At 36.4% G+C, this 24,026-nt stretch overlaps 2 protein-coding genes across 2 annotated transcripts; both read left to right on the top strand.

Annotated features, from left to right (window-relative positions):
• Positions 1 to 18,027: 18,027 nt before the first annotated feature.
• On the top strand, positions 18,028 to 18,762 carry LOC136811935 (uncharacterized). The gene has a single exon (XM_067068544.1). The coding sequence runs from the start codon at positions 18,028 to 18,030 to the stop codon at positions 18,760 to 18,762; it is 735 nt and encodes a 244-aa protein (XP_066924645.1).
• A 204-nt stretch (positions 18,763 to 18,966) lies between these two features.
• Positions 18,967 to 22,754, top strand: LOC136811934 (uncharacterized). The gene is made up of 5 exons (XM_067068543.1): positions 18,967 to 20,087; positions 20,339 to 20,458; positions 20,552 to 21,341; positions 21,958 to 22,144; positions 22,576 to 22,754. Exons 1-5 carry the CDS (start codon positions 18,967 to 18,969, stop codon positions 22,752 to 22,754), a joined length of 2,397 nt encoding a protein of 798 aa, XP_066924644.1.
• The last annotated feature ends 1,272 nt before the right edge of the window (positions 22,755 to 24,026 follow it).

The following is a 24,026-nucleotide window of genomic DNA, read 5'->3' as shown; positions in this document are numbered from 1 at the left end:
AATGAAGTTTTCTTATTATTCCTTCCTGGATTTGATGTTTCGTTTAGCCTGGATATCCAAGCTCAAAATTTTAGAAAAAGTAAGTTTTACCTCAGCCAGACAAAGTTCTAAAATTATAGAGCTTGGTTCACCTAGAAATCAGGTGAACCCCTGTTGACAGATTTTCCTGCATGAATCCCATTGCTGCAAATAAATATATGCACATAATGACATGCTTAATTCAAGATGGTACCCCGCATGATAAATCAATTTAGAATGCAGCCTTGACCATAAAATAGACAGTGTGGTCTGTTTAGACAAAAGTGCAAAGTGAATTTGGAGATTTTTTTTTCAAAATCCAACCAAAACAGCAATACAAAAATTGGCAAACAGAAAAGAAGAATTGAAGCAAAATAAAGATATACCTTTTTAGTTCTTACCACGATGCAACCAAGTCATTAAGAAGGAAAAAGAATATCTAAAAAGTAAAAAAGAAAACAACTGGAACATCTAAAACTTTCCCTGTTTTGATCTTGCATCTTCCTGCCATTATTGTTATTTTTATTTGGATGCGTGGTCAAACACCCAAGGGAGATAATTAGATATTCTATTGTTATTTGCTTCGAAGAAGAAAAGTCAGGGAGAATTGCAAAGCAGCGTATGCGCCTTGCTGATCGCCAGCGCGTTCCACCTAAATATTTAGGCGAACACTTCAACTCGGCTCGCATAATTTCTTATACGAGCGCCACCATTCAGATCTCTGATTCGCTTGGACCAACCAATCAGAATATCCGCATAATCATCCTCAGATGAGAATGCAGACGATCTAGGTAAACCAGACCGTAAACATAAGAAATATCAAAATCAAAAAAAGTTTACGGGCTGGATATCCAGGCTATGTTTCGTTTGGTTTGGCATGAGGAGATTGATGCGATCTCTTGAAAACCATTAACAACAAACTATACAAACTAACTTCAATTTTGCCCGTATATTTACACAAATTCTAACAAGGCAGATGACTGAATATTTGTGGATAAATCTGACTATGCTATATTTGAAAAATTAAATACTTGCAACATCAAAAAAGTTTGAACTCACTTTTTTATGATGGTCAGACACTGTCAGATGGTAAGTGTGTGGCACCCAAAGAAATGGTTGTGGTTGGATATGAACTGGTTCGCTTTAATGTAAAAATTTAAACCCGGACCAAAATTTACTGATTGATGATTGAATTTAATTTCCCTTGGTGTTTTAAAAATGCAACGTGGAAAACTTTTGGTTGTGAATTTGGACATTTTCTCTTGCACGTGGGTTTAAAACGTGGACATTTTTGCTGTGAATTTGGACATTTTCTTCACGTGTGTTTAGGCGGTCATCGAAAAATTGTTCTATTCGCGTCACCCGCCCGCATCAAATTTTCCGCTTATTTTCCGGTGCTTTTTTCAAAGCTTGAAGACATCGAAAAATGTTTACTCGCGTTACCACCCGCCCTTGAGTTACTGGCGTGTTAAAAAAAAAAGGGAATGTTTTTGCCGCCCGTAGACCACGGCGTTTTTAACACCCGTTAGAGAAAAAGCTTTTGAATGACCGACCATTAAAACGTGGAAATGTCTGGCCTGAAGTGGAATTTTCCTTCACGTGCGTTTAAAGGGAAATTTTTTGTTTGAATTGGACATTTTTTTCCACATGCGTTTAAAACGTGGAAATTTGCTGTGACTTTGGACATTGTCTTGTGTTTGAAAGTAGAAAACCGTTAAGTATATACCTTAAAGGAAGAAATTTTGGCGGAAAGAAAATTTGGCGGATTTGACTGAAATCCGCCAAATTAAGTTCCCGCCAAAATTTATTTTTTCCACCATCCGCCAAATTAAATTCCCGCCAAATTAAACATTTTGAAAATATGATCTCATTAAGGTGTTTTTGCTATTTTTTCGCTGTTTTGACGCCATCTTAAGGTTAAATTTTTAAGCGACCGCCAAATTTAGTTTTTTCGTCCATCCGCCAAATTAAATTCCCTCTGAAAAAACTTTTTTGGCCATCCGCCAAAAATTTCTTCCTTTAAGGTAATAAGATCATTTAAATAGAACTTTAAAGATAACTTTTACTTTTTTTCTTTTTGGAAATTTTGGAAATTATGATTGCCAATTATGTGACATTTTTTGCTTTTGCAGCATACTTTTGAAAATTATAAAATGCCTTCTGCTAGGGGATTTTTTTCCTTTCGACGTTCTTTCAGATTATGAAAATGTTTCCCAGTAAATATTTTTTTTTTGGCGATTTTGGGCCTCATTTTTCTTATAAAATTGTTCTTATATAATTTTTACCTTCTTTTCAATATTTTATATATTTTACCTTTTCTCCAATATTTTATATATTAAACCTTTTTTCCAATATATTATGTATGAAAGTATATGCAAAATATTTCACCTATTTTAAAAATATAAATGTTCCTTTGGTTTTCTATTGTAAAATATTCTCAATTTTTGATGAACAATATCAAAGATGCTTACAACAGAAGTTTGATTTGAGAAGTTTTGACTTTGTATATACTTTTATAATTTTGTTACCTTTTTGTATATATTTTGATGAAAAAAGAAAATCAATTGTAAAAGGGGTTACGCACGATATGAAAATCTCGTGTTCGCAAGCGAAAGGTTTTTTACACAATATACCATAGGATTGCTAAACTTCCTTATTTCCAGCGAAACTTTCCGATTGCTAGTGTACAACGGAAAAGGACCAAAACGCCACAAAAGTAGATTTAACACCGATTTTTGCCGGAGACGCCTAGAAGCAAAAAGATCCCGGAGATGGGGCAGGTGTCTTTTCCCGGGAATGAGAAAGTTGATATTCTATTTTCAAAACAAACTGCTTTTCTAAAGTTTTTTTTAACCCAAATATCTTAAAATTTCGACCTAAAATAAGAACATAATAAGGATTTTTTGGTATAAAAAATGTCTTATGGATACTTGGCGCAAAGTAACGGAATTTCGTTCTGTCTTTTTCTCTTTTCTCGTTTTTGTCCTTTTCGAGGTATATTTAAGGGCTTAACTTACAACTAAGAGAGGTATTAAAAACAATGGTATATTCAGAATCAGCTAATCGTTTGATGATTCTTTGTAGTGAAAATCAATTTTTTTGGTTGGCCAGTGATGACTGTTTCAAGTTGTTCTCCGCTTTTAACGAGGTTAAAAAATTTCTTCTATAGATAAAAGATGTACCTGTAACTCTGAAGGAAGCAGTGAAAGAACCTGAAACTGAAACTCCAAAGGTATGAAAGCAAGAGTTTCTTTACTGCACCAAAATAATTTTTATCGACTATAATTTTACACCTTGCCTGAAGTGATATAGAATATGTGGATCAAATTTTTCACATGATATGCCAACTGGAAAGTGACAGGCCTTCAAGGTGGGGCTACTTTGCCCATTTTTGGTCCTTTTCGAGGAATATTTAAGGGCTTAACTCACAACTAAGAGATGTATTAAAAACAATGGTATGTTCAGAATCAGCTAATCGTTTGATGATTCTTTATAGTGAAAATCAACTTTTTTTGGTTGGCCAGTGATGACTGTTTAAAGTTGTTCTTTGCCTCTTAGCTAGGTTAAAAAAGTTTCTGCCTATGTTACCAGAAGACTAGTACAATTTTTATGATTAAAACTGAATATCGATCTATTTGCAGTGAAAATGTCTAGAATTACTTTAAGAATTGCCTAACTCGTTTACACGCTTTTTTAAAGAAAAACTCTTTCTAAGAATACTAGTGCAGGGTGAAAATTGACCTAATCGTAAGAATATCAAAAAATACCAGGTTGAGATTTTCAATTGAAAGAAATTAAGGTGGGAGAGTAAAAAAAAAAAAGCATAATTAATCACAGAAGATACCTCAAGTGATACATTCACAAATGAACATTTTCAAGGGAGACACATGCATATGTTGAAAATTGGGTTGAAATCTCTAAAATCGCCGAAAAATAGACCACTCCAGAAAAAGCTTTGTATAATATTTGGGGCCAGTAGTTGACTTCAAGACTTCTTTCGACTAGGATAAGAAGTTTAGAAACTATATATGACAAAATGGCATGCAGTTTATATAGATCCTAATATTTGTTTTAATTGTTTGGAATTTTCATTTTCAGGGTTCATTCAAAGATCTGTTTGGCTTTGGCTATGATTCTTCAGAATCCGAAGTTATACCTTTGTACGGTCGCTCCTATCTGCCATTTGATTTACACCACCATACACCGCTGTATTGATGCAAATAGCAAATCATCTTTTTTAACTCAATACATTTTACTTACGGTGTAATACGCATCTATCACCCAATTTAAAAGACATGGCGCCCCATCGTGCAAATTTACAAGATAGCGGCTTTCTATTATGTAAATACCGGGTGCGCCACAAAAAAGTTTCTCTCTTTAAAATGAATTTTCTCGAAGTCTGAAAATTTGAAGATAACCAATCTTTTTTCATTAAAAAGAAGAAAAATAAACTTAAATTTTGATGGGTCATTTATAGAATTTGGTTCATTAGATCAAAAGTTATGCTCAATTGAATAAAAAAGTTACTTTCAGAAAGTGCTCGAAAACGTTAAAAACCGACCTATTAAATTTTTAGTTTAAATTTGGCAATCGCAATAGACTTTACACGATTAAGAGCATTTTTGAGTAACTTACACATGAATTTTGAAATTGAAGGTTCGAAAGGGTTTTAAATCTTCATCAAAATCAATTTAATTTATTTTTACCGAATTTTTCCTCAGATTTTTAGTTCTAGACTGGATAAAGTCTATGTAAGGCTGGATCTACCTCGAAACCCATATTTGATGTATCTTTATGAACTTCATCAGATTTTTTAGCCTTTTTCGACGAATTTTCTTCTTTTCATTGAAATTCAACCTTCCTTTATATAACAAAAGGTCATTTAGAGAGCTAATTATCATTTTTAATGACTGAAACGAAAATACTGATGTATTATGTAATTGTGCTTCTCTTTATTTTGATAAGTCGATTTTTAACGTTTTTGAGCACTTTCCGAAAGTAACTTTTTTATTCAATTGAGCATAACTTTTGATCTAATGAATCGAATTTAATAAATGACCCATCAAAATTTAAGTTTATCTTTCTTCTTTCAAATAAAATAGGAATGGTTCTTTTAATGTTTTTAAATTTTGATAAAATCAGTTTCAAAGAGCGAAACTTTTTTGTGACGCACCCGGTATACAAGATAGCACCACTCTATCGTGCAATTTACAAGATAGCAAGTCTCTATCGTGCAAATTTACAAGATAGCACCACTCTATCGTGTAAATTTACAAGATAGCAAGTCGTTATCGTGCAATTTACAAGATAGCGAATCTCTATCGTGCATTTTACAAGATAGCCAGTCTCTATCGTGTAAATTTACAAGATAGCGAGTCTCTATCGTGCATTTTATAAGATAGCCAGTCTCTATCGTGCAGGTAGTTGGTTGATCAGCAAGTAGTTGGTTGATCAGCAAGTAGTTGGTTGATAAGCAAGTAGTTGGTTGATCAGCAAGTAGTTGGTTGATCAGCAAGTAGTTGGTTGATCAGGTTGCAGTATTGGTTGATCAGCAGGTAGTTGGTTGATAAGCAAGTAGTTGGTTGATCAGCAAGTAGTTGGTTGATCAGCAAGTAGTTGGTTGATCAGCAAGTAGTTGGTTGATAAGCAAGTAGTTGGTTGAACGTCAGTGTACGGATACGTCAGTGTACGAATATGTCAGTGTACGGATAGATCAGTGTACGGATACGTTAGTGTACGGATACTTCAGTGTACGGATACGTCAGTGTACAAATACGTCAGGGTACGAATGAGTCAGTGTACGGATAGATCAGTGTGCGGATACGTCAGTGTACGGATAGATCAGTGTACGGATATGTCAGTGTCCGGATAGATCTGTGTACGAGTCAGTGTACGGATACGTCAGTGTACGGATACGTCAGTGTACGGATAGATCAGTGTACGGATACGTCAGTGTACGGATAGATCAGTGTACGGATACGTCAGTGTACGGATAGATCAGTGTACGAATACGTCAGTGTACAATGTTGATTGATCAGCAGGTTGGTTGTTCAGCAAGAAGTTGGTTGATCAGCAAGTAGTTGGTTGACCAGCAAGTAGTTGGTTGATCAGCAAGTAGTTGGTTGTTCAGCAAGAAGTTGGTTGATCAGCAAGAAGTTGGTTGATAAGCAAGTAGTTGGTTGATCAGCAGGTAGTTGGTTGATCAGCAGGTAGTTGGTTGATAAGCAAGTAGTTGGTTGATCAGCAAGTAGTTGGTTGATCAGCAAGTAGTTGGTTGATAAGCAAGTAGTTGGTTGAACGTCAGTGTACGAATACGTCAGTGTACGAATACGTCAGTGTACGGATACGTCAGTGTACGAATATGTCAGTGTACGGATAGATCAGTGTACGGATAGATCAGTGTACGGATAGATCAGTGTACGGATACGTTAGTGTACGGATACTTCAGTGTACGGATACGTCAGTGTACAAATACGTCAGGGTACGAATGAGTCAGTGTACGGATAGATCAGTGTGCGGATACGTCAGTGTACGGATAGATCAGTGTACGGATATGTCAGTGTCCGGATAGATCTGTGTACGGATACGTCAGTGTACGGATAGATCAGTGTACGGATAGATCAGTGTACGGATACGTCAGTGTACGGATAGATCAGTGTACGAATACGTCAGTGTACAATGTTGATTGATCAGCAGGTTGGTTGTTCAGCAAGAAGTTGGTTGATCAGCAAGTAGTTGGTTGACCAGCAAGTAGTTGGTTGATCAGCAAGTAGTTGGTTGTTCAGCAAGAAGTTGGTTGATCAGCAAGTAGTTGGTTGACCAGCAAGTAGTTGGTTGATCAGCAAGAAGTTGGTTGATCAGCAAGTAGTTAGTTGTGAGTAAGTAGTTAGTTGGTTGATCAGAAGGTAGTTGGTTGATCAACAAGAAGTTGGTTGATCAGCAAGTTGGTTGGCCAGTAAACAGATGATTGATCAGCAGGTAGTTGGTTGATCAGAAGTCTGACAGAACAATGTACTAATACGTCAGTGTACGGATAGATCAGTGTACGGATACGTCAGTGTACGGATAGATCAGTGTACGGATACGTCAGTGTACGGATAGATCAGTGTACAGATACGTCAATGTAAGAATACGTCAGTGTACGTAAAAGAGTGAATTGTTCAAGTCACAACTCCAGCCAGCAAATTCAACGACTCTTGGCACGAGTCCTTCCCTCGACCCCAAGGTTCGAGTCACAACTCCAGCCAGCAAATTCAACGACTCTTGGCACGAGTCCTTCCCTCGACCCCAAGGTTCGAGTCACAACTCCAGCCAGCAAATTCAACGACTCTTGGCACAAGTCCTTCCCTCGACCCCAAGGTTCGAGTCACAACTCCAGCCAGCAAATTCAACGACTCTTGGCACGAGTCCTTCCCTCGACCCCAAGGTTCGAGTCACAACTCCAGCCAGCAAATTCAACGACCCTTGGCACAGGTCCTTCCCTCGACTCCAAGGTTCGAGTCACAACTCCAGCCAGCAAATTCAACGACCCTTGGCACAGGTCCTTCCCTCGACCCCAAGGTTCGAGTCACAACTCCAGCCAGCAAATTCAACGACCCTTGGCACGGGTCCTTCCATTGATTCCATCATTGCATTCACCAGTAACACCATCATTGCATTCACCAGTGACATCGATTCCATCATTTCAGTCACCTGTACCATTGATTCCACAATTGCATTCACCAGCACTATTGATTCCATCATTGCATTCACCAGTAACACCATCATTGCATTCACCAGCAACATCGATTCCATCATTTCAGTCACCTGCACCATTGATTCCAACATTGAATTCACCAGCACCATTGATTCCATCATTGCATTCACCAGTAACACCATCAATGCATTCACCAGTAACATCGATTCCATCATTTCAGTCACCAGCAACATCGATTCCATCATTGCATTGACCAGCATCATTCATTCTATCATTGTATTCACCAACAACATTGGTTAAGTCAATTTTCAAATTTCCGACCCCTCAGAGCCACCATTTTCAAACTGTTACCATGTGTTACCCCTGTTACCCTAGTGTTACCCCTGTTACCCATGTGTTACCCCCTGTTACCCTAGTGTTACCCCTGTTACCCATGTGTTGCCCATGTGTTACCCCCTGTTACCCTAGTGTTACCCCCTGTTACCAGTGTTACCACTTTTAGTAACAACGCTAATAATGCGTATTTCGGCAACCAAAATGGTGAAAATATTGTCTCCCTACAGTGCCATCGCGACAAATCTTAATTTAATCCCCGCGAAAATTTATCCCATCAAAGTACTGTACCGCGGGTAGGGAAACTTATTAAGATAGCTTAGAAACCAAAATTGAGCTCATTTGAAATTTACATACTTCGTCTTAACCCTTTCCAGACGCACGGGCCACGGGGTGGCCCATACTAGTGACAAAACTTCATACCAACATATCACGGAAACTAAGCCTTCCCAAGAGCTCGTTCAGCTAACATTGGAAAGAGCATAAAATTTTTAGCAAAAAAGGTTTAGTTTGGGCCCTTACCACTAATACGATCGTCTCGCATACACGAGATCGTGCGAATTATTTTGAATTTCTTTTCTCAATAAGTACATTCCTCTCGTACGGAAAGGGTTTAAGTCTGAAAAATCTTTAACGGTTTTAGCAGTAGCAAAATCCCAATGGAGTCTTAAATATCTTCATAAAAGTCTTGTTAAAATAGGTTGAAGTTACGTCTAATGTTAAGGATCGAAACCTTTCCAGAGCCTAAAAGTGTTCCTTAGGTTGTTCGATAGCAAAATCGGGCTAAATTTTCAGAGAAGGCAATTTTTGGTTTACTTTTAAAATATTGTAGAGAGAGAAGAGATTCGATTGTCATTGAACAGAATACAGTGAGTCCATAAAAAAAGGAAATAGAAAATGGTAAACAAAAAAATCTTCACAAATTATTTCTTATGGGATGCAATTAATATGTTACAACAACTTGATTAATAATAAAGAACATAAAAGAGAAACATCAAAACATCAAATTTTAACGACTTTGTGAATGGCTTTCTCTTTATGAACACACATACACACGCATTAATTACATCCCATGTAAAATGATTTATGAGTATTTTTTTGTTTGCCATTTTCTATTTCCTTTTTTTTACGGACTCACCAAAGATTTCAAATAAAAGTTAAACCATCAAACCATTGTTAGTCGTTTATTTCCATTGGAAAGGGAATGTTACGTAAAAACTTTACGAGACAAAATCTTTTACGTAGAGTAAAATATTTACGCTGTGAATATTTTTTAACCAGGCACAGGTGGAATCCTACGAGAGGTTAAAGGGGACAATAATCGATTGACACAGAAAGTTATTCAGTGATGTATAGTAAAATTAGTAATAGTCTCTTCAGTAATAGCCTCTTAAAAATCCTTTTCAAAACTATTCTCAAGTCAAACGTTAGATAAGTGGTCAAGCTTCAACTGAACCTTGCTGGGAAAGAACAGGCCACTTTCAAAACCAATGGGCAAAAAAGGGGAGCGCTCACACTCCATCACTCAATCTATTCTTCCGTAAAAAATCCTCATTACCGAAATAGAAAAATAATATGCATATTATATAATATTAATTACAAAATATATAGCAAATTGTTTACTTTCAGTAGTTTAGCATTTTCTGAATGGCGGCCTTATAAAGGCAGATGAGAAAGGTTTTCAATCGGGTGTAAATTTGGTGAATGGGCAGGGCCGAGGATGCAAAATAAGTGTACCCAACGCGTTCCAAGGCATGTAGTCCCTTTTTAGAGTTTTGTTCAAAACAACCATCACTCTTTTCGCATTTGGATTTATGCAAACATAGTCCGTATAAAAAACCCTGGTCTGGAAGCCTTTTGTTTATTTCTGTTGTTAATAGCTTGAACTTGCGTACATATAAATTGGTTTGTTTTACTCAGTTTTTGATCATGTTATTAAATAATGAACCAATCCCATGAGGAGAATTTGGTAACGTGATCAAAAACTGAGCAAATCGATTATTAACTTCACAAAGGAAAAGATTTACCAAAAAGTTACAACAATAGACTTCCAGACCAGGGTCTTTTATGCGGACTATGATGCAAAGCAAAAAAGCCACTGAACTTCTTTCCGACCACTTTGGCAAAAGCAAGGTCAGACATCATTTTATCATATTGCTCACAGAGCACAACACATAAAAGAAATAGTCAACATGTTAATTAAACTCAGCTTAATTCCTCCTTCTTTACTTTAGCGAAAGTCAGGTCCTCCAGTCTGTCTCCACGTTTTGGCACTTGGAACCCTGGCTTGATATATTGGGTTTTTCTTGTGTAAATAAATCTCATTCAATCCAAATAAAAACAAATGCTCTGTTTCCAGAATTCAAGCCTAAGTCCCAACTTTCCGATAGGCCTGGTGGTTGTGTAGAAATTTGCAGTGCCATTCTTCTTATCATTACTTGTAATTATCATTGTTTCTTATTTTGCTCTAGAAATAGAAAAATAGAAATATTACAATGAAAGTTGAATGAAACAAAACTGAAACATTATATACTTTCAAACTCGTTGGTTGTGAAAACCCAAAGATTTCACCTTCCTCTCAATTTTGTTCTCATAACTATAGGCCGGCCAACATCAAACGAAAAACAATCAGATACAAATTTAAGGTAGAATATGGAAACAATTAGATATCATAAAAATGGATACACAGATATTAACACAGATAACACTAACGTACGTATTTATACTAGATCTTTATTATATTTACTATTCATTGATATTAAATTCTACCTATCTTATCAATAAGTGTTTTAAACAGGTCAATTCCTTCATCAGCAGTATTAGGAATGTTCAATGAATATTCTTGGATAATAATATGGGCTAATTCAAAAAACTCACGAGAGCAAATATAATCAGTAACAATTGTTTTACAGCATAGGTCTTTTACAACATTAAAGTCAAACAAATCTAATGGGAACTTGTAGTCACGAATGGATGCATCAGAGAGTTGAGGTGTGAAGTAAAGAACGTTTGGTCTCCCAGCAGGTCTTACTTTTCTATCAGAATTCATTGCTCGTCTTATGCGATGGTTATTCCAACTTAACATTGCATTATCCAAGTCTCTTTTAAGCATTTGGTAAAAACAAAATTTGATGCATTCACAATGAATTATGTTTGATGTATCGAAAATGTTATCATCTATCAATGATCTAAAGAAATTTATCCACCAATTTGTACATGTTCTTCTCAACATTGACCACCATGCTTCAATTCTTTGGTTGGTGACTGATCTACCATATTTAAAACTTCTCTTCCCTGCACTTTGATCATTATCAGCTCTTCTAAGAAATCGTTGTGATGCGGCTATGAAGACGTTTTCGGTGCCTCTGTCTCCCACTACCTTTCTTGGAACACCAGAAATAGTTCTGACGGTCTCATAGTAAAAGTTGCTAACTACAACAGGGTCCTTGTTTGATGCAGCAACTTTGAGCCAGAGAATACGCCTACTGAATCCATCAGTCGCACCATGTATGCTGAAACCAAAAGGTTTCAATTTATCATACCCGTCCAAATACCACACGTAGTTGGGTCCTTTTGACCAATACTGTCTCCTTTTCAGAACATTTCGGGATCCCTCTCAACACCCTCTGGATCAAGTTCTTTTAAGATAATAGCAACATTTCTTCTTGAACATTGAGTCCATTCTGAATACATCTTTGGTGCATAAGGCGGTACCCTAATAATGACCCACTTCCCTGCAATTGTCTTCGAATAAAAGATATAACATCTCTTAGTTCAGTTAGCCTTGCCTTCTTTCTATATAGGCTAAAGTCTCTCAAAATCCGATGAAGTTGCCTTATATTTAATGTATGGTTATGAAGCTCCCTCAAAGTAAAAAGTATTTCTTCATAGCTGTAACCTCGATTAAAATACTGCTTCACTAGATTATTACGATCTTCAATATCCATTATTTTCAATCATTCATAATCCAACTCCAAGGGCCAAAACATAATTAGAGTCCACATCAATTCCCATTCACATTACTGACAACCCCAATTCCTGAGGCAACTAAATCATAGAGAGGGCTTTACACATAAGGGCCTCTACACATCATAAAAAAATCTGATTTTCCTTGATGAAACTAGGCCTTAATTCACCAAAACAATACTCCGGCAGCCGAAAAATTTCCATATAATTGTCTCTCGATGGTCCGAAATTGGAAAGTTAGTCATGTGACTTGCTATCTTGTAAATTACACGATAGAGAGTCGCTATCTTGTAAATTTACACGATAGAGACTTGCTATCTTGTAAATTGCACGATAGAGAGTCGCTATCTTGTAAATTTACACGACAGAGACTTGCTATCTTGTAAAATGCACAATAGAGACTGGCTATCTTGTAAATTTGCACGATAGAGACTGGCTATCTTGTAAAATGCACGATAGAGACTCGCTATCTTGTAAATTTACACGATAGAGACTGGCTATCTTGTAAAATGCACGATAGAGATTCGCTATCTTGTAAATTGCACGATAACGACTTGCTATCTTGTAAATTTACACGATAGAGTGGTGCTATCTTGTAAATTTGCACGATAGAGACTTGCTATCTTGTAAATTGCACGATAGAGTGGTGCTATCTTGTATACCGGGTGCGTCACAAAAAAGTTTCGCTCTTTGAAACTGATTTTATCAAAATTTAAAAACATTAAAAGAACCATTCCTATTTTATTTGAAAGAAGAAAGATAAACTTAAATTTTGATGGGTCATTTATTAAATTCGATTCATTAGATCAAAAGTTATGCTCAATTGAATAAAAAAGTTACTTTCGGAAAGTGCTCAAAAACGTTAAAAATCGACTTATCAAAATAAACAGAAGCATAATTACATAATACATCAGTATTTTCGTTTCAGTCATTAAAAATGATAATTAGCTCTCTAAATGACCTTTTGTTATATAAAGGAAGGTTGAATTTCAACGAAAAGGAGAAAATTCGTCGAAAAAGGCTAAAAAATCTGATGTAGTTCATAAAGATACATCAAATATGGGTTTCGAGGTAGATCCAGCCTTACATAGACTTTATCCAGTCAAGAACTAAAAATCTGAGGAAAAATTCGGTAAACATAAATTAAATTGATTTTGATGAAGATTTAAAACCCTTTCGAACCTTCAATTTCAAAATTCATGTGTAAGTTACTCAAAAATGCTCTTAATCATGTAAAGTCTATTGCGATTGCCAAATTTAAACTAAAAATTTAATAGGTCGATTTTTAACGTTTTCGAGCACTTTCTGAAAGTAACTTTTTTATTCAATTGAGCATAACTTTTGATCTAATGAACCAAATTCTATAAATGACCCATCAAAATTTAAGTTTATTTTTCTTCTTTTTAATGAAAAAAGATTGGTTATCTTCAAATTTTCAGACTTCGAGAAAATTCATTTTAAAGAGAGAAACTTTTTTGTGGCGCACCCGGTATTTACATAATAGAAAGCCGCTATCTTGTAAATTTGCACGATGGGGCGCCATGTCTTTTAAATTGGGTGATAGATGCGTATTACACCGTAAGTAAAATGTATTGAGTTAAAAAAGATGATTTGCTATTTGCATCAATACAGCGGTGTATGGTGGTGCAAATCAAATGGCAGATAGGAGCGACCGTACAAAGGTATAACTTCGGATTCTGAAGAATCATAGCCAAAGCCAAACAGATCTTCGAATGAACCCTGAAAATGAAAATTCCAAACAATTAAAACAAATATTAGGATCTATATAAACTGCATGCCATTTTGTCATATATAGTTTCTAAACTTCTTATCCTAGTCGAAAGAAGTCTTGAAGTCAACTACTGGCCCCAAATATTATACAAAGCTTTTTCTGGAGTGGTCTATTTTTCGGCGATTTTAGAGATTTCAACCCAATTTTCAACATATGCATGTGTCTCCCTTGAAAATGTTCATTTGTGAATGTATCACTTGAGGTATCTTCTGTGATAATTATGCTTTTTTTACTCTCCCATCCTTTATTTCTTTCAATTTGAAAAATCTCAACCTGGTATTTTTTTGATATTCTTACGATTAGGTCAATTTTCACCCTGCACTAGTATTCTTAGAAAGAGTTTTCTTTTAAAAAAAGCGTGTAAACTAGTTAGGCAATTCTTAAAGTAATTCTAGACAATTTTCACTGCAAATAGATCGATATTCAGTTTTAATCATAAAAATTGTACTAGTCTTCTTGGTAACATAGGCAGAAACTTTTTAACCTAGCTAAGAGGCAAAGAACAACTTTAAACAGTCATCACTGGCCAACCAAAAAAAGTTGATTTTCACTATAAAGAATCATCAAACGATTAGCTGATTCTGAACATACCATTGTTTTTAATACATCTCTTAGTTGTGAGTTAAGCCCTTAAATATTCCTCGAAAAGGACCAAAAATGGGCAAAGTAGCCCCACCTTGAAGGCCTGTCACTTTCCAGTTGGCATATCATGTGAAAAATTTGATCCACATATTCTATATCACTTCAGGCAAGGTGTAAAATTATAGTCGATAAAAATTATTTTGGTGCAGTAAAGAAACTCTTGCTTTCATACCTTTGGAGTTTCAGTTTCAGGTTCTTTCACAGCTTCCTTCAGAGTTACAGGTACATCTTTTATCTATAGAAGAAACGAAAACTTCCAATAAAATTTTTTAACCTCGTTAAAAGCAGAGAACAACTTGAAACAGTCATCACTGGCCAACCAAAAAAATTGATTTTCACTACAAAGAATCATCAAACGATTAGCTGATTCTGAATATACCATTGTTTTTAATACCTCTCTTAGTTGTAAGTTAAGCCCTTAAATATACCTCGAAAAGGACAAAAAAATGGGCAAAGTAGCCCCACTTTGAAGGCCTGTCATTTTCCAGTTGCAATATCATATGAAAAATCTGATCCTCATATTCTAAATCACTTCAGGTAAGTGTAAAATTATAGTCGATATGAATTCATTTGGTGCAGTAAAGAAACTCTTGCTTTCATACCTTTGGAGTTTCACTTTCAGGTTCTTTCACAGCTTTCTTCAGAGGCTCACGTTCATCTTTTATCTATAGAAGAGACGAAAACTTCCAATAAAAATTTTTAACCTCGTTAAGAGCAAAGAACAACTTTAAACAGTCATCACTGGCCAACCAAAAAAAGTTGATTTTCACTATAAAGAATCATGGAACGATTAGCTGATTCTGAATATGCCATTGTTTTTAATACCTCTCTTAGTTGAAAGTTAAGCCCTTAAATATTCCTCGAAAAGGACCAAAAATGGGCAAAGTAGCCCCACCTTGAAGGCCTGTCACTTTCCAGTTGGCATATCATGTGAAAAATTTGATCCACATATTCTATATCACTTCAGGCAAGGTGTAAAATTATAGTCGATAAAAATTATTTTGGTGCAGTAAAGAAACTCTTGCTTTCATACCTTTGGAGTTTCAGTTTCAGGTTCTTTCACAGCTTCCTTCAGAGTTACAGGTACATCTTTTATCTATAGAAGAAACGAAAACTTCCAATAAAATTTTTTAACCTCGTTAAAAGCAGAGAACAACTTGAAACAGTCATCACTGGCCAACCAAAAAAATTGATTTTCACTACAAAGAATCATCAAACGATTAGCTGATTCTGAATATACCATTGTTTTTAATACCTCTCTTAGTTGTAAGTTAAGCCCTTAAATATACCTCGAAAAGGACAAAAAAATGGGCAAAGTAGCCCCACTTTGAAGGCCTGTCATTTTCCAGTTGCAATATCATATGAAAAATCTGATCCTCATATTCTAAATCACTTCAGGTAAGTGTAAAATTATAGTCGATATGAATTCATTTGGTGCAGTAAAGAAACTCTTGCTTTCATACCTTTGGAGTTTCACTTTCAGGTTCTTTCACAGCTTTCTTCAGAGGCTCACGTTCATCTTTTATCTATAGAAGAGACGAAAACTTCCAATAAAAATTTTTAACCTCGTTAAGAGCAAAGAACAACTTTAAACAGTCATCACTGGCCAACCAAAAAAAGTTGATTTTCACTATAAAGAATCATGGAACGATTAGCTGATTCTGAATATGCCATTGTTTTTAATACCTCTCTTAGTTGAAAGTTAAGCCCTTAAATATTCCTCGAAAAGGACCAAAAACGGGCAAAGTAACCCCACTTTAAAGGCCTGTCATTTTCCGGTTGGAATATCATGTGAAAAATCTGATCACCATATTCTATATCACTTCAGGCAAGTGTAAAATTATAGTCGATATGAATTCTCTTGGTGCAGTAAAGAAACTCTTGCTTTCATACCTTTAGAGTTTCGCTTTCATGTTCTTTCACAGCTTCCTTCAGAGTTACAGGTACATCTTTTATCTATAGAAGAAACGAAAACTTCCAATAAATTTTTTTAACCTCGTTAAGAGCAAAGAACAACTTGAAACAGTCATCATTGGCTAACCAAAAAAAGTTGATTTTCACTATTAAGAATCATGGAACGATTAGCTAATTCTACGCGATTGTTTTTAATACCTCTCTTAGTTGTAAGTTAAGCCGTTAAATATTCCTCGAAAAGGACAAAAAATGGGCAAAGTAGCCCCACCTTGAAGGCCTGTCACTTTCCAGTTGCCATATCATGTGAAAAATCTGATCCACATATTCTAAATCACTTCAGGTAAGTGTAAAATTATAGTCGATATGAATTCTTTTGGTGCAGTAAAGAAACTCTTGCTTTCATACCTTTGGAGTTTCACTTTCAGGTTCTTTCACAGCTTCCTTCAGAGGCTCACGTTCATCTTTCATCTATAGAAGAAACGAAAACTTCCAATAAAATTTTTTAACCTCGTTAAGAGCAAAGAACAACTCAACAGTCATCACTGGCCAACCAAAAAAAGTTAATTTTCACTATAAAGAATCATCAAACGATTAGCTAATTCTACGCGATTGTTTTTACTACCTGTCATAGTTGTAAGTTAAGCCCTTAAATATACCTCGAAAAGGACCAAAAATGGGCAAGGTAGACCCACTTTGAAAGCCTGTCGTTTTCCAGTTGCAATATCATGTGAAAAATCTGATCCACATATAAATGATTTTCCAGGTCGTGCAAATTCTAGTGCACAGACTGTATCATTAGAAATGCACAAAAACATCACTTAGTTGATTATTTCGATCATGATCATGTGATTACAACACCAAATAAAAAGGAAACAGAATATCTATGCATCTTGTTTTTTTAATAATATGGATCAAGCAGAAATTATTCTTAATATATTATTTAAAAAATCGTACCTTTTTATCAGTAACTTCGAAGTCTATCTTTGTCATGTCCATCTGTAAGAACAAAAGAAGTAATATCTATTTTACATATCTATATATTAATAGCGGTGCTTTGTGTGTCTGTGTGTCACTTTCGTTTTCGCTTTGTTTGTGTCTTAAAATTATGACTTTTAGTCTCTTGCTCCACAAATTTGTTCCATTGGATTCGCGCCATTTGCAAAAGACGGGGGTAATTTTGTGCCATTTTTTAGCATAACCTTGCAAATTCTAGCACCCGTCCAATTGTAAAAACTATGTACGGCTTTTGATTGGCCGATTTTAATAGCAATTCATCTCATTGGTTAATAAAAAGCGATGGTAAAAAAGGACTTAAATGTTGTTGGGGGGTGATTTCGACTGAAAACCTTGTACTTTTTTTCATATCCTACCGATGACTGACACCCGTCATCAAATATTTGTAACTTTTTGACTAACTTGATGAAGGAGAAGTTTGGTTCAAAGCGAAAGTTAGATGGAATAAGGAAGAAGCTGTTGGAAATCCAGAGGAAAAATTCTTGACAATTATCTTGGATTGGTTTGAACTTTCAGGAGAATATGTCCTTCTAAAATGGAGATCTTCAATGTTCAAGACAAGAGTGTAGTATGTTCTTTTTTATATTCTAAGGTAGCTCATGAATTTTAAAAACAATGAGTCAACAAGACAGTCAAGGTATTCTAGGGAATGATGCTTCAGCAAGAGGCCAGCGTAGCAGAAGAGGGAATGCTGAAAATGCACGCAATAGAAGGGCTCAGGAAAATCCTGAACAAGCTGAGGTGCGAAGAGAACAAAAATGCACAGGCAATGAGAACTCGCAGAGCTAATGAAAATGCTGAGCAAACTCGGCAGCGCAGGCAAGCTGATTTAGAGCGAACTAGGCAAGTGCGTGCAAATGAAAATTTAGAGCGTCAACAACAAAGAAGGCAAGCCAATTTGATGAGAATGCGTAATGTTCGTGAAAATGAAAATGAAGAACAGGTTCAGCGCAGGCGTGCTGCAGCTCGCAATAGATTTCGTAGACCAAGGCGTTTGAATGCTGCTCAAATTGGTAATCCCCTTCCAGAGGAGCACTATTTAGGCACTTTTGATCACCTTTGTGAGTATTGCCAGGCAATCAAGTTTGCAAATGAAGATGAATTTAGATGTTGTGAAAAAGGGAAAGTCGCTCTTCCGCAATTAGATCCTTTTCCACCTCAACTTGAGCATCTCTTTAGCAATAATTCAAACCAATCAAAACTTTTTCGTAAAAATATTAGGATCTATAACAATGCCTTTGCTTTTGCCTCCTTTTGTGCTAATTTGAGACCACCTCCTGGTAACGGACCTCCAACTTTCAGGATATGCGGTCAAATTGTCCACCGTCTTGGCAATGTTTTTCCAGATCAACAGCATCAACCACAATTTGCTCAACTGTATATATAATTGAGGCAGCTACTGCTTTGAACTTGAGAATGCAAAATCCTTCAGCAGCAGAGTGCAATCGTGAGACTATGGCCCTCATTCAAGATATTCTTGATAATATTAATCCTTATGCTGCCACTTACAAAAAATTTGCGTCAAGTTGAGCAAGAAGAACATCGTCAAGCTGCAGCTGAAAATAGGCCGCTGCCAATTGTCCGAATGAAGATGTTTGAGGGTCCTGATCAGAGAAGATATAATGCTCCTTTGCATGAAGAGGTTGCTGCTGTTTTTTCGGGGGACGATGGAGCTCCACCAGGTGATATGAGTATTGTTGTGCATCCACGAAACGCACCTCTCCGAACCATTTCAATCATATCCAGTATTGTGGATCCTTTAGTTTACCCACTTCTCTTTCCAAGGGGTGACCCAGGCTGGGATAGGACCCTTCCCCATGTAGCTGAAAGAGCTTCAAGACAGAGGAACCATGTCACACAACTTGAATATTACGCATATAGGTTAGCTATTCGTAGAGGGTTCTCTGCTCTTCACCTTTCAGGGAAACTTTTCCAACAGTTCATTGTTGATGCATATACTAAGGTGGAAGGTAATAGGCTAAACTACCATCGGTTCCATCAACAAGAAATAAGGGCAGATTCATATCAGGGCCTGGTAGACCATCTTGAAAATGCTGCGCAACAGAGGGATTTAAATGCAGGTCAGGTCATTGTTTTGCCTTCTTCATTTTCGGGATCCCCTCGGGCTATGCACCAATTGTATCTAGATGCCATGGCTGTTGTTGCGAAGCACGGAAAGCCAGACACTTTTCTGACATTCACCTGCAATCCTAAGTGGAGAGAGATAACTGAAAATTTACTTCCAAACCAACGGGCCCATGACAGGCCAGATTTACTTACGCGTGTCTTTCGAATGAAGTTAGCTGCAATGAAGAAAGAAATAATGAAGGATGGTATTTTAGGTATGGTTGTAGCCCGTGTTGATGTGATTGAATTTCAGAAACGTGGGCTTCCTCATGCCCATCTTCTAATTCATTTTGAAGCTGAGTTTAAACTGAGAAATGCTGACGATATTGACCGCTTGATTTGTGCGCAGCTTCCTGATCCAGAGACAGAGCCGGTGCTCTATGAAATTATAAAAGCTAATATGATTCATGGACCCTGTGGTGTTTTGAACAACACCTGTCCTTGCATGAAAGATGGTAGCTGCTCAAAAGGCTATCCTAAGTCTTTTAATGATGCCACAGTTATGAATGTGGATGGTTTTCCACTTTATCATAGACCAGATAATGGTCGCACAGTTCGAGTGAGAAATGTTGATCTAGACAATAGGTGGGTGGTGCCCTACTCTCCCTATTTGTGCAAAAAATATAATGCCCACATCAATTTGGAAGCCTGTGTTTCAATAAAAGCAGTCCAATATCTTTATAAATACATCTACAAAGGTCAGCTGTACATCTACCAAATTTCCAAAGAGTATATTTTCGCCCAGGTGAAGAAGGAAAAGCTGTTCAAAGAGCTGAGCAAAAGGAAACTAAACTAACTGCCTGGTTTTTGTTAAATCAAAATGATCCCACTTCTAGGCAAATTCTATATTCTGATATCCCTCATGATTATGTCTTTAATAACAACCGTTGGAAAGCAAGAGAGCGTGGCACAGTCATAAGTAGGATGTATAATGCTAGCATTCGTGAAGGTGAAAGGTATTTTTTGAGAGTTCTGTTATTGCATGTGCCAGGAGCAACATCTTTTGAATTTTTGAAAACTTTTGATGGGGTCCTTTATCCAACTTTCAGAGAAGCATGTTTGGCGAGGGGACTACTTGCTAATGATAATATCTGGGTTGACACCTTAAATGAAGTAGTTCATGTTGCGTCTCCGTTGAAAGTCAGAAGGACTTTTTGCACTATCCTAATTCATGGTGAGCCTAACAATCCAGCAGATCTTTGGGAGAACTACAAAGAATTTATGATGCAAGACTTTTTGAGACAACATGTTGAATTGCAAGCTGAACAGATGGCATTGGCACACATTGAACTTATGCTTAAGCAGTTTGGCAAATCTTTGGATGATTTTAATCTACCTCATTTAGATTTTGGACTTGTAGAGCAACTGCCAGATGCAGAAGCAAACAGACAAGAAGCTGCTGAAATTAGGCCGTTGTTAAATAATGACCAAACCATTGTAGCAGATGTAGTTCTTGAAGCTCTTTCTAATAATGATCATAACTCTACCAAGCTTTTTTTCTTAGATGGGCCAGGGGGGACAGGAAAAACTTTCACATACAATTACATTATAAAAGAAGCCAGGGCTCGATCATTCTCGGTTGCCACTTCTTCTTGGACTGGAATTGCAGCAACTCTTCTAGATGGTGGAAAAACTTGCCACAGTCTGTTTAAGTTGCCAGTGCCCGTCAATGATGGTTCTACATGTAATGTGAAACCAAACAGTACACATGCAGCCTTTTTGAGAGATCAAGATATTTTCATCTTTGATGAAAGCTCCATGATTCCAAAGTATGCACTAGAGGCTGTGGATATTATGCTGAGAGACATATGTAACAGCCAGATACCATTTGCTGGTAAGGTAATTCTGCTTGGTGGTGATTTTAGACAAACACTCCCTGTCGTTAAAAGGGGAGGTGCTGCTCAGGTGGTAGAAAGCTGTTTGAAAAGCAGCCAGCTTTGGCTCCTTGTCCAAATTTTTCACCTTCATCAAAATGTGCGGGCAGGACCAGGTGAGATGGAATTTTCAAATTTTCTTCTGCAGTTAGGTGAGGGAAATCTGCCGACAAAAACAAACTGATCCATATCTTGGTAGTATTCAAATCCCTGACCAGTGTGCAATTTCCACTGATTCTGATTTAATTGAGCATGTTTTTGGTAACTTTGAAGATGGGGGTGACTTTACAAAAAGGGTTATTCTGTCTCCAACAAATGAAGAAGCCCTTGAAATAAATGAGCAAATTTTGGGTCGTCTGCCCGGGGATATTCATACTTACACTAGCTTTGATTCTGTTGTTGCTGATACCCAAGAAGAAGTTGACCTTTACCCTCAAGAATTTATAAATTCTATTACACCTAGCGGAATGCCAAAACACAGGTTGAATTTAAAAGTAGGCTCTGTTATTATGCTACTTAGAAATCTTTCCATAAAAGATGGCCTCTGTAATGGAACTAGACTTATCATTCACAATCTACAGGATAATATCATCGATGCCGAGATTCTCACCGGTTTTCATACAGGTCAAAGAACTTTAATCCCTAGAATTACTTTTTGTCCTAATGATACTCACCTGCCTTTCCAACTCAAAAGAGTCCAGTTTCCAGTCAGGTTATCTTATGCGGTTACTATCAACAAAAGTCAAGGCCAAACGTATGATAAAGTTGGTATCTCTTTACGAAGGCCATGTTTTTCACATGGACAATTGTATGTTGCTTTTTCACGCACTCGTGCTTTTAACTGTGTCAAAGTTCAGGTCTGTAATTCATTCAAACAAGGCTATGTTAGAAGAAGGTGCTTCACACAAAATATTGTTTACCCTCAAATTTTATGAGTCGTTTTTCCATGTATTCTGTTTTCATGAGCTACTTTGTATATATTAGTGTATCTGCAGGTATCTTGGGTACTTTTTTACTTGTGTTAATTTTGAAAACCTTATAATTTGTTTGGCATTGATAAGAAATTGTTATTGTTTGTACAAATTGCTATCTTGCTGGCTGAGGCCAATAAATGAAAAAAAAGTTCATTGCACTTACTTTGTCACACTCACCTTCTATCACCCACTATCAACATGTCAATGTCAACAACTATCTGCAAGCTTACGTTATGGAGATCCCCATATCAGATGGGAGACAAATCAATTATGGTTTGTTAAAGCAATTGTATTCACTAACCTCCTCAAGACTCGTCAACAAGTCACCAAGTTCCATCACTCAAGTTCCATCACCCTATTGGATTGGAGATATTTGGATAGCCTTCAATGAGATCCCCGTGTAAATGGGAGACAAACCACTCTAAATGGTTTGTTTTTACTCGTCCTTTGCTGCTAATGTTCACTGTAATATTTGGTGAAAACATTCGTGACAGAAATGATACAAATTTCTTTGATATTGTCTAATTTTAAATTTCAAAGAACAGAATCTTAGAGCAATTTGCACTACCAATGACAATTTCTTATCCCAGGGCTTGATTAATGATGATTGTCAACAGTTCTGAAATTGTACCCTGGTAATTTTTCAAAAACCATCATATTGATTAAAGATGTGATTTTTCGAATTCCTTTGCAACCGCATTTTAGTCTTTATCATTAGTCGCAATTTCCTTTCAGGTCTAATTAAAAGTTAAACAAAAATGGGAAACTCTTTTGTAAGCTCAAACAAAGTGTTCATGAAAGATAAAGAGACACAAACACAAACCATCACCAACAAACCAATACTGGCTTCTTCTGCAACGCAGACTAGGGGCGGTCCTGTCATCAATGAAATAGATGACCACAGTAAGATAATTATGTTTTACGTACCATTCTCTTTTGTGCTTAGTTGTAGGGGGTGTCAAAATCAGAATAGTTTTAGTTTCTCAATTTCTATGTTTTTGTTAGAAATAAATGGCGTTTTACCCTAAAAAAGTGCTAAATTTTCACAATTCAGCAAAATCTTAACCAATTTCTTAAATCTCAATGTGTCACAATGTCCCAAAGTTCCTAAAAATGGAGGGGGCTAGGATATTTTGGATTTTTTATTGTCGGGGAAGACCCCTAAGTATAATACGAGACTACTTTGTGATTTTCTGTTCTACTATTCTCATTTTCTTATAGCACGTTTAGTATTGGGCATAGTGGCGCAATCAAGAGAAGAATTGAAAGAGTTGATCAAGTATCAAAAGAAACTAGAAAAAGGTTAGAATGATATCAAATTTGACTATTTTTAACAAAGAGAAAGAACATTTTAATAAGTTTCATTTCACTGCTCAATTCAATTTTAAACAATATTTAAAAACATTTTTAGGGTAAAAAAACAAAGAAATCAGCAATTTGTGCAGAAGATCTTAATCTATTATGATCTCATTAATAACAGAAAAATCTGTTTTTCTTTCTTTTAGTGAGTGGATACTTCTCGCGGTCGCGTTCATCCTCATCGGCTTCGTCATCGACATACCCATACCCATACACCAAAATTAGGGATCGTTGAAACATATCGGTTTTTCTTCGTGGCGTTCGGTTGTGTTTCCTGACTTGTTGAATTGATACGTTATCGTTGGTTTCGTTACACG

The sequence above is a fragment of the Clytia hemisphaerica genome, unplaced genomic scaffold, assembly GCF_902728285.1.
Source record: "Clytia hemisphaerica strain Z4C2 unplaced genomic scaffold, Clytia hemisphaerica genome assembly, whole genome shotgun sequence".
NCBI classification, from domain to species: Eukaryota; Metazoa; Cnidaria; class Hydrozoa; order Leptothecata; family Clytiidae; genus Clytia; species Clytia hemisphaerica.
The sequence above is the reverse complement of the archived record's forward strand: the minus strand, read 5'-3'. Positions and strand labels throughout refer to the sequence as shown.

Excerpts from the sequence above, each read along its gene's own strand:
- LOC136811935 (XM_067068544.1), top strand. The coding sequence starts at position 18,028 with ATGCTTCAGCAAGAGGCCAGCGTAGCAGAAGAGGGAATGCTGAAAATG.
- LOC136811934 (XM_067068543.1), top strand. The coding sequence starts at position 18,967 with ATGTTTGAGGGTCCTGATCAGAGAAGATATAATGCTCCTTTGCATGAA. Across the intron at positions 20,088-20,338 it reads AATGTTGATCTAGACAATAG|GCAAATTCTATATTCTGATA; the intron begins GTGGGTGGTGCC and ends TCCCACTTCTAG. Across the intron at positions 20,459-20,551 it reads AGCATTCGTGAAGGTGAAAG|AGAAGCATGTTTGGCGAGGG; the intron begins GTATTTTTTGAG and ends TCCAACTTTCAG.